The 11,234-nt window shown below is 34.6% G+C and overlaps 2 protein-coding genes across 9 annotated transcripts in view; both read right to left on the bottom strand.

The window, feature by feature from the left end:
• Positions 1-5,012, bottom strand: part of si:ch73-40a2.1 (ephrin type-B receptor 2) — a 17,328-nt gene extending 12,316 nt beyond the window's left edge. The window contains exon 1 of the mRNA XM_026935854.3: positions 1-5,012. This exon is cut by the window's left edge and continues 972 nt beyond it. The gene's annotated coding sequence lies outside the window, so the exon portion shown is untranslated.
• A 137-nt stretch (positions 5,013-5,149) lies between these two features.
• The window catches only part of ehbp1l1a (EH domain binding protein 1-like 1a), a 44,111-nt gene continuing 38,026 nt past the window's right edge, over positions 5,150-11,234 (bottom strand). For all 8 annotated transcript variants that reach the window (XM_053233493.1, XM_053233486.1, XM_053233488.1 and 5 more), the window contains 7 exons: positions 10,126-10,177; positions 9,748-9,785; positions 9,304-9,415; positions 8,915-9,014; positions 8,708-8,781; positions 7,451-7,565; positions 5,150-6,686 (listed from right to left, as the gene is read on the bottom strand). In XM_053233493.1, the coding sequence (XP_053089468.1) occupies positions 6,596-6,686; positions 7,451-7,565; positions 8,708-8,781; positions 8,915-9,014; positions 9,304-9,415; positions 9,748-9,785; positions 10,126-10,177 (582 nt within the window). In that variant the 3' untranslated portion in view covers positions 5,150-6,595. The remainder of the gene's footprint in view (positions 6,687-7,450; positions 7,566-8,707; positions 8,782-8,914; positions 9,015-9,303; positions 9,416-9,747; positions 9,786-10,125; positions 10,178-11,234) is intronic.

Below are 11,234 nucleotides of genomic sequence, written 5' to 3'. Positions count from 1 at the left end.
TCATATTTGTATATGTATGATTGCCTTAAATGGCATTCCATTGTTCTTTGGAGTGTGTTTACAGCCCAAAACATACATTTGAGTGTGACATATTGTGGTTACATGCTATATATCAAGCGAGAAAAAAGCTCAAGCTCAAGTTCAAAATCATGTGTAACTGACACCTCTGTTTTACTCAGACTTTTGTAAATTTCATGCAACTGTCTGAAGTCTATAGTTTGAGGTCTGAATAACAATAAGAACAATAAATACAACTCTGACTATGGCCCGTTGGGTTGGGTTGTGGGTTGTGATTTCCACCACTGTAACAAACGTTAAAAAAAAAAAAAAAATTTACAGACTCTTGCCAGTGTTTCACTGGACCCCACTTTGAGAACCAATCTCAATGTCTAGATGCAGTTAATTAGTGTGTGAACTATGAAGAGACAAAACAGATTTAAGAAAGGTGTACCCCTTCGATGGTGTATTGACGATAATGATGTTGGAACAGTTCTATAATGGTATACAGGCATACATGTTGACAACAGTATTTACAATCATCAAATATTTCTCACAAAATTTCAAAACATTCTACAATTTTTTTAAAAGATGAAACAACATCCTGTGAATCAAATGACAAGAGAAATGTTTCTTTATTTGCAATGGGTTGCACTGGGTTATGTGTTTTTAACTCTCTCAAATTCTATTTCCAGTGAAATCCAGAATTATTAATTGATAAATTAATTGATACATTTTATCAAAATTAATTGATAAACATCAGCATGAATATAGAAAATGAGTTTAAACATGTGGAGACTTGCCATAGGTTTATTTTCACCACAATGTTTTTTCAACCATAAAAAAATACATTTCAACTGTTTATGGTCATGGTTGTGTTTAAAGATATGTTCAACTGCAAATGTATTTTCGTACTCAGTAGTTGACAGGTCAACCATCAGTTTTTTTTTTATCTTTGTGTTCAGATGTCTTGGTTTTCCCCCATGCTGATGATCTCATATTTATGCTGCAGAGAATGAGAAAATGGTCAATAGCAAGAGTCTTGTAGCAATTAAAAAAATTGTTCAGGAATGACAATTTCTTTCCATTTATTTTAAATATACATCTTTTTGATAGAAACATTTAAAAAAGGAAGTACAAGAAGCTTTTTCAGCAGTGTCAAAAATATGATACGGAAATATGATTTGTTGTCCGTAATGTGTATGTGCGTGGTGTTATTTTAATCCATTCTCTTGAAGGGTGCCAATAATTCTGCAATTAACTGTGTATTGGTAACAGGTTTTTCTTCTTTTTCTTCTTTTGAATAAGCAATGTTCTTTACTCAGGGATGTCAGGATTTCTTTTAAAAAAAAAAAAAAGAAAACAATGAACTAAAAAGTAGTGAGCTAGGCAAAAACAAGTAATTATGCAACCAAGAAACTAGAGAAACAGGAACTAAATACAGAGACCAGGCCATGCCTCAGAATTGCATTTACACCTGCAAGGCTTTTTATATGTACACACTCAAGGGCCACTTTATTAGGAACATCTGCACACCAGCTCATTCATGCAATTATTCAATCAGCCGCTCATGTATCAGCAGCGCAATGCATAAAATCATACAGTTAATGTTCACTTCAGACATCAGAATGGGGAAAAATGTGATCTCAGTGACTTTGACCGTGGCATAGTTGCTGGTGCCAGACAGTCTGGTTTGAGTATTTCAGAAACTGCTGATCTCCTGGGATTTTCATGAGACTGCAGAACAGTCCCTAGGGTTTGAATAATGTGATAGCAAACACATCCAGTGAGCAGCAGTTCTGTGAGTGGAAACGCCTTGTTGTTAAGAGAGGTCAGAGGAGAACGGCCAGACTGGTTCAAGCTGACAGGAAGGCTACAGTAACTCAAACAGCCACTCTGTACAACTATGGTGAGCAGAAAAGCATCTCAGAATTCACAACACATTTAAGACCACATAAATAAAAACAGAATTGAGGGAGGGTGTAGTTTTTCCCCCCAATGACAATATATAATTCATGGCACAAAACAAGACTACTAAGAGTGAACAGATGTAAACAGTGATCAGTAGGTGTGGACATGACGAATGGCAACAGGAGCTAAGCTAACCAGAAAACGAAAACAAAACACACGAATCAAACAGGGCATGTTTATTATTGTTTATCAATGGTTATTATATCAGTCTGAGTTTAGAATTTGCTTGATTCAAAATTTGTATGTATTGTTTATGACTATAAAAAAGAAAGCTGTAATTTTTTTTTAACAACATAGTTTGTCTACAGTTTTACAACTAAAACCAACAAGGAATCCACAAGCATAGTTAAAAGGAATATTCCCACGTTTCTTCAATCTTGATCAACCACATTTGTAGTAAATGTGTGATTTGTAGTAGATGTGAACTTGACCAATAACCAAAGATGAAAAATCAGGTTTTGTCCAGAAAACAAAATTAAGAAAACAAAAATATATGTCATCAAAATGAGGTGGAAAAGTTTTTTTTAATATACTTTTTAATCTTGCATAGACTTTCTGCAAAGATCACGTTGGGTAAGGAGTCAGTTTAACGTAAATGCTGTGGTTAAAAAGTCTGAAGATGTCTAAAACCTTGCTAGGTGTGTTTTTCCCCACACGTTGAAAAGATGTGTATGTATATTTAAATTGTGAAACAGACATATGTTTAATTCTTTCAGTTTGTTATCAGATACCAGTTGTCAAATTGTCTGCGGTCCTCCGGCACTGATTCATCATGATCAAAACAGATATCCATGCTTACACACTCTGTAGAGATGAGAGCGGACAAAGTTTTTAAATGTTCAAATGACCTAATAGAAATATTGGAAATATAGGCAACAGAATGGACTGATTAAATCAGCAATTTTTTTCTACATAAATGTACAGTAAGTGTGAACAGTGATTACTATAAAGACAGATGTGAATGATGATGATCAAAGTGATTATACGTTATTATACATATATTATCCATATATATTATTATCCCATTGTAAACTTATAATTCCTTGATAAGGTGTCACTAATGTGATTTGTCCAGAAGTAGATTAGGTTCTAAGCCCTAAACTGATTAGATTAGGTTCTAAGCCCTAAACTGGGTCGATGGCAGAATTGTAATCTTTAAATGCAGTTTTCTCACTTTTCACTTTTTTCTCACTTTTTGGAGGTAATTAGAATTTTAAAATTCTATATAATGCATTTTTTTTTTCAGAGTTGAGATATGTCTGACAGATAAACATTTCATTTCAGGACAGCATGTCATTTTCAGAACTATACATAGTAGAAAGTGTTCAAATTTCATCATGTTAAAAGTCTTCCCAGGGCACTACACAACTATTAACCTTTCCACTTTAGTTACAAAATAGTTGCTGACATGAATGGTTTTTCCATTATTAATCCATGTTTCTTTCACTTCTTGTTTTTCTGTTTACTACGTCATGGGCACGGGACTAGCAGTTCCACTTTTCCAGGAAAATAAATGAAAAAAACAAAAGAAAGCTCATTGGAAATTGCAAAAATAGCTCTTGCTGTTTCTAAATCTAGGTTACAAGAAGTTCAAAAATGTTCTCAACTAGAAATAGTACTTGATTTTAAAAACTAAAATACAGGATCTATTGCACTCATTTGTTGAAGAGAAATTGGTGATGATTCTTCGTTATATACTGCCATGTATTGGGTGCGCACATGCATCTTAACCCCTTACAGTCTTAACCTTTTTATACAGTTATTCATGGTATATTAATCATATTAATCAGTAACTACCATGAATTATTCAGTAACTGCAGTGAAACTAACAACAAAGAGCATGTCATTACAACAGTATAAGTCTCTCATTGGGGTTAAATCCTTCATATTGTAAAACTGTAACCCTGAAGCTACATAAATTTATAAATTTAAAATTTATATCCTGAATTTATATATTTCTGTAAAGCTGCTTTGTGACAACGTCCATTGTTAAAAGCACTACGGAAATAAAATTGAATTGAATTGAACATAGTGTTATGTAGATGATATGGTCAAACTGAATGAACACTGAATGAGGCACTCCATGGAATGAATGGTCATAATGTGTAGCGTTTACTTATTCACACTTGTAAGACACTTGTGTGTCTTATACATATGTAATTTAAAATGTTCTGTCCTTTATACATAGTAGACAGGTTTTGGAGTTACACAACTGACTAAAAAACTATCCATGCAATTTTATCCCTCATGTTTTATTCACTACTAAGCAAAAGATTTTGTACTGACCTAGTACTTTTTTATTTTATAGCAATAGAATATTGAGTATAACCTAATCAATTATTACCACATTGTCAAATGTGGTAATAATTAAAACTCTACATGTATTAGAGAAACTAAACCAAGCATATAATGTTTCATGCTAAACAAGTCATTTAGTATCAGTACTGCACTTTTAGTAAAATTAGAAATATTTAGTAAGAGTCAATGGCTTACTAAAACAGTGAAACAGTGAAAAAATGTCCTTGATTTTAAAACAATTTCCTTGGTCACTGCATAATTCCATATGCATCATGTCATAGTCTTAATGTCTTCATTATTATTCTAAAATAGAAGAAAATAGTAAAATTGAAGAAAACCTTTCCAACCCTTACAGGTAGGTGTGTCTAAATTGGTAGTGTACATACATATCCTACTTCTGCTTTTTATTATTAACATATATATTTAAAACGTACCTCAGTGTTTACACTTTCTTCACGTCTTCCTCTCTTGCCTTCTGTTTTCTCTCAGATTAGTTGTTGAAAATTAACTTTTAGAATTTTAGTCATGATATCTTCGGTTGATGAGAACCTGTGAGTCCTTTGTTGAATAAATTAACTGCTACAGGAAAAACGTGACGTGATCTTGCAGTATGTCTAAACACCATCCCCCCAACAGTGACGTTAACACTCTAAATTTAAATTTGAAAGTGAAAATAAAAACACCAGCATGTTAATTATAAAATGAAGTAGGTTAGGAACATGGTCATTAACTGAAATGTTTTTGTTAAAAACATGTTGTGTGTGTGTGTTCTGGTCAGTTGTAGATGGTCTGATGGTAGACCTTCCCTTCATAGTCACCTACTGCCAAAAGCTCATGAAAGCTCATGAAACATTAGACAGAACTGTAAATCCAATACAATGGATAAGGTTGTCTGAGACACATATTAAGCAACTTTTATTTTCCCCAAAACTCTTTTAAACAGTGCAGTTTTAAAAGTGCAGGATGTCAGTGAACAAGAATTCCTATCACAGCTATATAAGTGACACTGCAAGGCAGAGCCCAAAACTTTCAGCAGTAAAACACGTTAAAAGAATGCATTTTAAAAAAAATATGCAGAAACTCATAGAATAATACATAAATTAATTATCTAGCTTTCAAGAAAAAGTTTTAAAACTAATACTGTTTTTTGGAAACTTCTCAGGAATACACATTCACGCTGAAGTCATAGCAAATATTCTGCAAACTGTAACCATGTGTGTTTCCAGGTAATGCAATTTTTGGTACTGAATCTCTTTCCCTTGCATCTAATAAAGGAAGTTTAAAAGTTCCGGGTTCTGTGTCATTTTACTGTGGTGCATATTTCTATGCTATTTTTTTAAATAACTAACACAAACTATCATTCAAAATAATATTAAAATAAATCTTAAATACAGTAAAGGCACTAAAGACCTACTTGATACTAATTACCAAATGGCAGTTGCTAGAACAGTGGTGGGTGTATATTACAGTAAAGGGTTTGTTTACTATATATTTATATATGTTTTAAAAGCAGGCTTTGCCATAGATTGATAAGTTCTTACTCTGTGTGGAAGACCAAAGTGTCCAGAATCAGGAAATACCAAACCACATTTATGAATTTCATTTCATTTACTGCACATGTCTTTGAAATATATTTAGTCCACACAGAGATCTCAATACCTTTCTTTGTTGAACATACAGATTCTCGTCTGCCACTGTATGTTGGATAACAAGTATGTACTATATGGACCAGAATGTAGCTAGTTTTGGATAGATTTAATATGTGAGAATCATGCTATGTTCGTCATAAGTATAATGTATCCAGTAAAACTATATTTTCTTTTTGAGGTTCGATTTCAATATTCAATGTCTGATATCTACTTACAGCCATCTTTTGCCATTTGCCTGAAAAACACTCATGGCAATACACTTTTAAAGAGAGCATCACTGCTATGGCACAGCAATATATTATGTTCTGCCTAAATTGCATCAACATACTGTATAAATTATACAATGTAAAGCAATATCTGTTTATAAACCATTTATAAACCTATCTGGAAGGTGAACCAGTAGAACTATCCACTTAAATTTTGCAAAAGAATCTCTGCAAAATCAAATTGACACTAAGTGACCTCCTAAAAATACCAGTTTCTCTTACTGAAGTGCAAAAGAACTAAAATAAATCTCCACTTGCAATCCACACAGTCAAAACAACCCTGTTAATAATTCTTCTAGTGAGTCTTCCATTTCTCCACCTTATATTTTCTTCACTAGTTCTATATAAAGTGTGATGTTTGGTGTTCGCCAACAGTCTATTAATGTTAACGTCACCTTTGACCATCTCATTCCCTTACTGCAATACGCATTTCTCTTTTCGACTTCCATACTTCCTTCGTCTCTGCTCCAGACCTCTTTCCAACCTTTCATCTTCTTCCAAAGCCCTACACCACAAGGGGAGGCAAAAGGAAATGAAGATGATAGTGCATTTGACCAAAACAATCCTCAGACTCAGGTTAACATATAGTACTGTGTGAAATTCTTAGGCAACCTATTTTTTTTAGTACAAACTTTGTTATAGGTTTTTATTTATGACTTCTACATTATCAAGTCAGCATAAAAACATTTTATATTTCTAAACATTAGTTTCCCAGCACAAAATTAAATGTTAGAGAAACATGTTTGTATGTCAGTAAAGAAAGCAGCATATTACATAAGAGACACTTTTCAGACAAAAAACATAATGAAGGCTGCTGGGTTTTCCTGCAAAAATAAGAAGCAAGTGCGGCAGTCAAAGTCTCCAGAAGAACTGTGGCTGGTTCTGCGTGATGTTCAGTAAAACTTACAGATAATTTCGTTATAAACCTCCACACATTGTACTTGAGACTACTATTTTTTTTAAAGCAAAGGGTTGTCACAACAAATATCGACTTTCATTTACTACTGTTTACTGTTCTTTATAGTGTTTTTTAAATGTAGATTTAAACATTTAATTTCATTAATTTTGAAGGCATCTTTACTCGATAGCATTTATTTGCGTGTGCCTAAGACTTTTGCACAGTACTGTAGACACAGCATGCAGTTTTTTGTACTGCATCCATCATACAGATTCTACTGTATATTTATGCCTGTGATCTATTATTACTGAATAGTACACCAGAGGCCCATTAGAAATATAACACATGGATCTGTAATAAACAGAACTCACCCTCTCTCTTTGGCATCTATGTCATGGACCAGTTCATCCCTCTGGTTAACAAGAGACACCAACTCTTGCAGCAGCAAGTGCTCTCTGGTTTTATGGGCCTGAGTCTTCTGCCACTCTAAAAAAAAAAAAAACAGAAAAAAGAATGAGGAATGGAGGATCGGAAAAGAAGGAGGGAAAACTTTGGGGAAACTGCCTCTGAAGCCCATGGACTTGGAAAACCTTTTCTGTGTATGCATCAACATGTACGTTTTTGAAATAGACCAGATTTTAATCACAACTAGTGTTTCTATGGAAAAGACAGGAGGAAGAGATAGGAGAAGTTACCAGAAATGTTCATTTTTAAAAATTTTCCTTTTAACTTAAAGTTTAGGTTAGCAGCAGTTAGCACTAAAGTAAAAAGAAGCCTAACATTACTGAGAAAATACTGATTACTGAAAGGGTCAAGTCTTATGAACAATTTGGAAGGAGCAGTTATTGTTTATTTCCTCCCCAAGGCCCTCAGCATGTCATGTGACTGACAAATGTATTTCACTCAGCAAATGACAGGACCACAAAATCCAGATCTGATGTATAATAGGGTTAAGCCACAAAAAAAACTGTTCTTACAAATACTGGCATTGTCTTTGTAAAGACAATTATTAAAGGGGGCCAGCAGTTCAGTCCTAAGCTTGGGGTTTCACATGTTTCCTCCCACCTCCCAAAAACATGCCTGTAGGTGGATCGGCTACTCTGAACTGTCTCTGGGTATGAATGTGTGTGTGTATAGTGTTCTGCAATGTACTGGTGTCCCATCCAGGGTGTATCCCCACTTCACACCAAGCGTTCGTGGAATAGGCTCTGGATCCACCGTGACCCTGACCAAGAGGAAGCGCTTACTGCATATACTATATGATTGAATTTTCTTTCAGTTGCATTCAAATTTCTAGACCTATAGACCATTACTCTTGTTAGTAATGACATAATATGATTATGTATAACTGGCTAAAATAGACAGCTTTACATGTTTCTGTATATTTCTACACACATATGCACATACATGCATAAACCAGTTACAGTTTAGCCATTTAGATCCCTGGGGGATTGTTCGAAATTCGAAATTGTACTTTATGCCTGTATTTTTATGTACATATTTTAATGGAACTAAAATGTGCAGCTCTACCATAGTGTTGAGAATTTTCTACACAATTTTCCACATGCACCATGACTTTATATTTATGTTTGTTGTTTGAAATTGTGTCTTATTGTTCAGTGTCTTACCTTCTACTGCCATGAGATCTCTAAGCTCTCCCTTGAGAAGTTCAAACCTCCTTTCCAAATCATGCTCCTCTTGTCTGTCACAGGGTTGGAAAGCTTATTAGGAGCTTATATACAGTACATGTAAGAGTATTCAGTCAGTCATTAGAGGATATCATACAATGTCCTGTATTCAGAGGACCACATAAAATGCTTTTTGCAAAATCTTACAGTAATTGCAGGTGGTCTTGTCTCCTGATTAAGGCATTCTTCTTGTTAACTAGTGTGAACCACTCCTGAATCAGTTTCTCTTCCTCCACACGATCGCTACCTACAGGAAATAGTGTTCAACTCAATCATTATAATAAGCAATACTGAAGATTCAGATTTTTTTTTGCCAGTGTGTTGTACATGACTAATGGAAATGATGGTTTCACTGGAAAAAAAAAGTACACAGAAATTGACTTTCAGTTTGGGAAAGTTGACGTGTGAAATGTGTGAGCAGTGTCTATCCAGTACCGCTCTACAGATTATAATACTAGGCCATTCTAGTACTCCTCTGTAGTGAATAGTAACATGATGCCCAATGTATTACTCACAGTCACATACAACTGGCTTACCAGACTCCATAAGTCTTCTTAGCTTCCTCTCCACAGTGTCGGCCCGGTGATCTATCTGCCTCTGCTCTGCCTCCAGGGCCTGCATCTCACTCAAGACATACTGACTGACATCCTACACACAAACACATATTTCCATTCAACACACACATAACAAAGGGTACGATTCTTCAAACAATTCTGTTAGTTAATGCAAATGTTAACTTTAAATATGGGACAGTCTTTAACTGTAGTTAGTAATTGCTGTTTGTATTATTATGTTTTTTTGATAAAGGCATAAGAGCCTGAAACTGTGGCATGTCCTTTTATTATTATACAAGAATACACTGTATGTTTTTAGTCCATGTGTAGCTATTAATTTGCCTTGCTCAGATGAGATAGATAACAAAATACAATATCTTGTATGTTAATAGCCTGCAATGGCGACAGAGAGGTGAACAAACTGACCTGGCCATCTCCTGCTTTTCCCTGTTCCCCACACTCCACTACACACATGGACACACACAAACACACACATTACAAGTGGCAAAAACAGCATTTATAACAACACTATCCTCAGAAACCTCAGTACAGCAACTGGCATATATTTGGCAAGTGTGGACTTTTGCCTATTTTCCAGTCTTAGAAACAATGAAAGCACTTATCTTGATTATAGAAAAGGAAACAAACAGGGAAAGGAAATTACCTAACAAGACTTCATGTAAATATTGTTTGTAAAAATGTCTAAATTAAAAAAAGTTAAATTTATATCATTGTTATACTACCAGGCACCACTTGTGATATGAGCATAATGAATTGTGATTTAAATGTAACAAATGTGCTTACATGCTCCTGAGGGTGCTTTGGCTGCTCCACTCTCAGCATGACTTGGTCCACTCTGTGTTAAAGCAAGAAACAAGTTACATAATTAAACATAATCTGCTAGTGACTATCTGTGGATTGACTTTCCAATTGTAAACAAACCCTGGTTTCCAGTTGAACTAACAGGATGTACTGCCTCTATCAGCACATGTGTAATTTTAGGAAATGAACATGATATCAAATACTAAAATTGAGCCAGCTTTACAGTTTGACTTATTCGCCAAAGGAGAGCCATATATGGTTATATATATATATATATTCAATTCAATTCAATTCAATTTTATTTGTATAGCGCTTTTAACAATGGACATTGTCACAAAGCAGCTTTACAGAAATAAATGGATTCACAAAAATATATTGTAAATAATTTATCACTGTGAATTTATCCCTAATGAGCAAGCCAGTGGCAACGGTGGCAAGGAAAAACTCCCCGAGATGATATGAGGAAGAAACCTTGAGAGGAACCAGGCTCAAAAGGGAACCCGTCCTCATCTGGGTGCAACGGATAGTGCGATTATAAATAAATCCCTTCTATTGTGTACTATATGGACAAATAGTGCAATTGTGCAACCAATAAATTCATCACAGTTTTTGCAAGAAGTCCGGCTGGTTAAAATCTATCCACTGTCCACTGATGGAGTCCTGAGTACGAAGCTGCAGCCCCAAAGCCACATTATAACATTATATATATATATATATATATATAAAACATAATATAATATAAGCTATGGGAAAAAAATCAACAGCAGGGTGGTGTGATGCAGCCCAATTCAGGACAGAGTTACTGTTACCACCCCAAAAATGGTGATTATTTTCCTGTAACAGCAGGGGCTGAAGTGTTTTATTCAGTATTCTGCCTTTTAATTTATTAATTAATGGCTTTTTAAGCATTTATAGTTACATGAGCATTCAGGTCCACACAGTTCCTGTTATCACTTGCGTTATAACAGATAAACAGTCATCCCATCATGAGCCTCTCTCTTATCTCTCTCTTCAAGCTATTAAGACAAAACATTGGTTATGTTACCCAGAAACTAAACAGATTCAAGGATTCAACTGAGCTGTGGTATATA

This window comes from Pangasianodon hypophthalmus, chromosome 4, assembly GCF_027358585.1.
Source record: "Pangasianodon hypophthalmus isolate fPanHyp1 chromosome 4, fPanHyp1.pri, whole genome shotgun sequence".
NCBI lineage: Eukaryota > Metazoa > Chordata > Actinopteri > Siluriformes > Pangasiidae > Pangasianodon > Pangasianodon hypophthalmus.
This window is presented reverse-complemented; position numbering and strand designations above follow the sequence as displayed.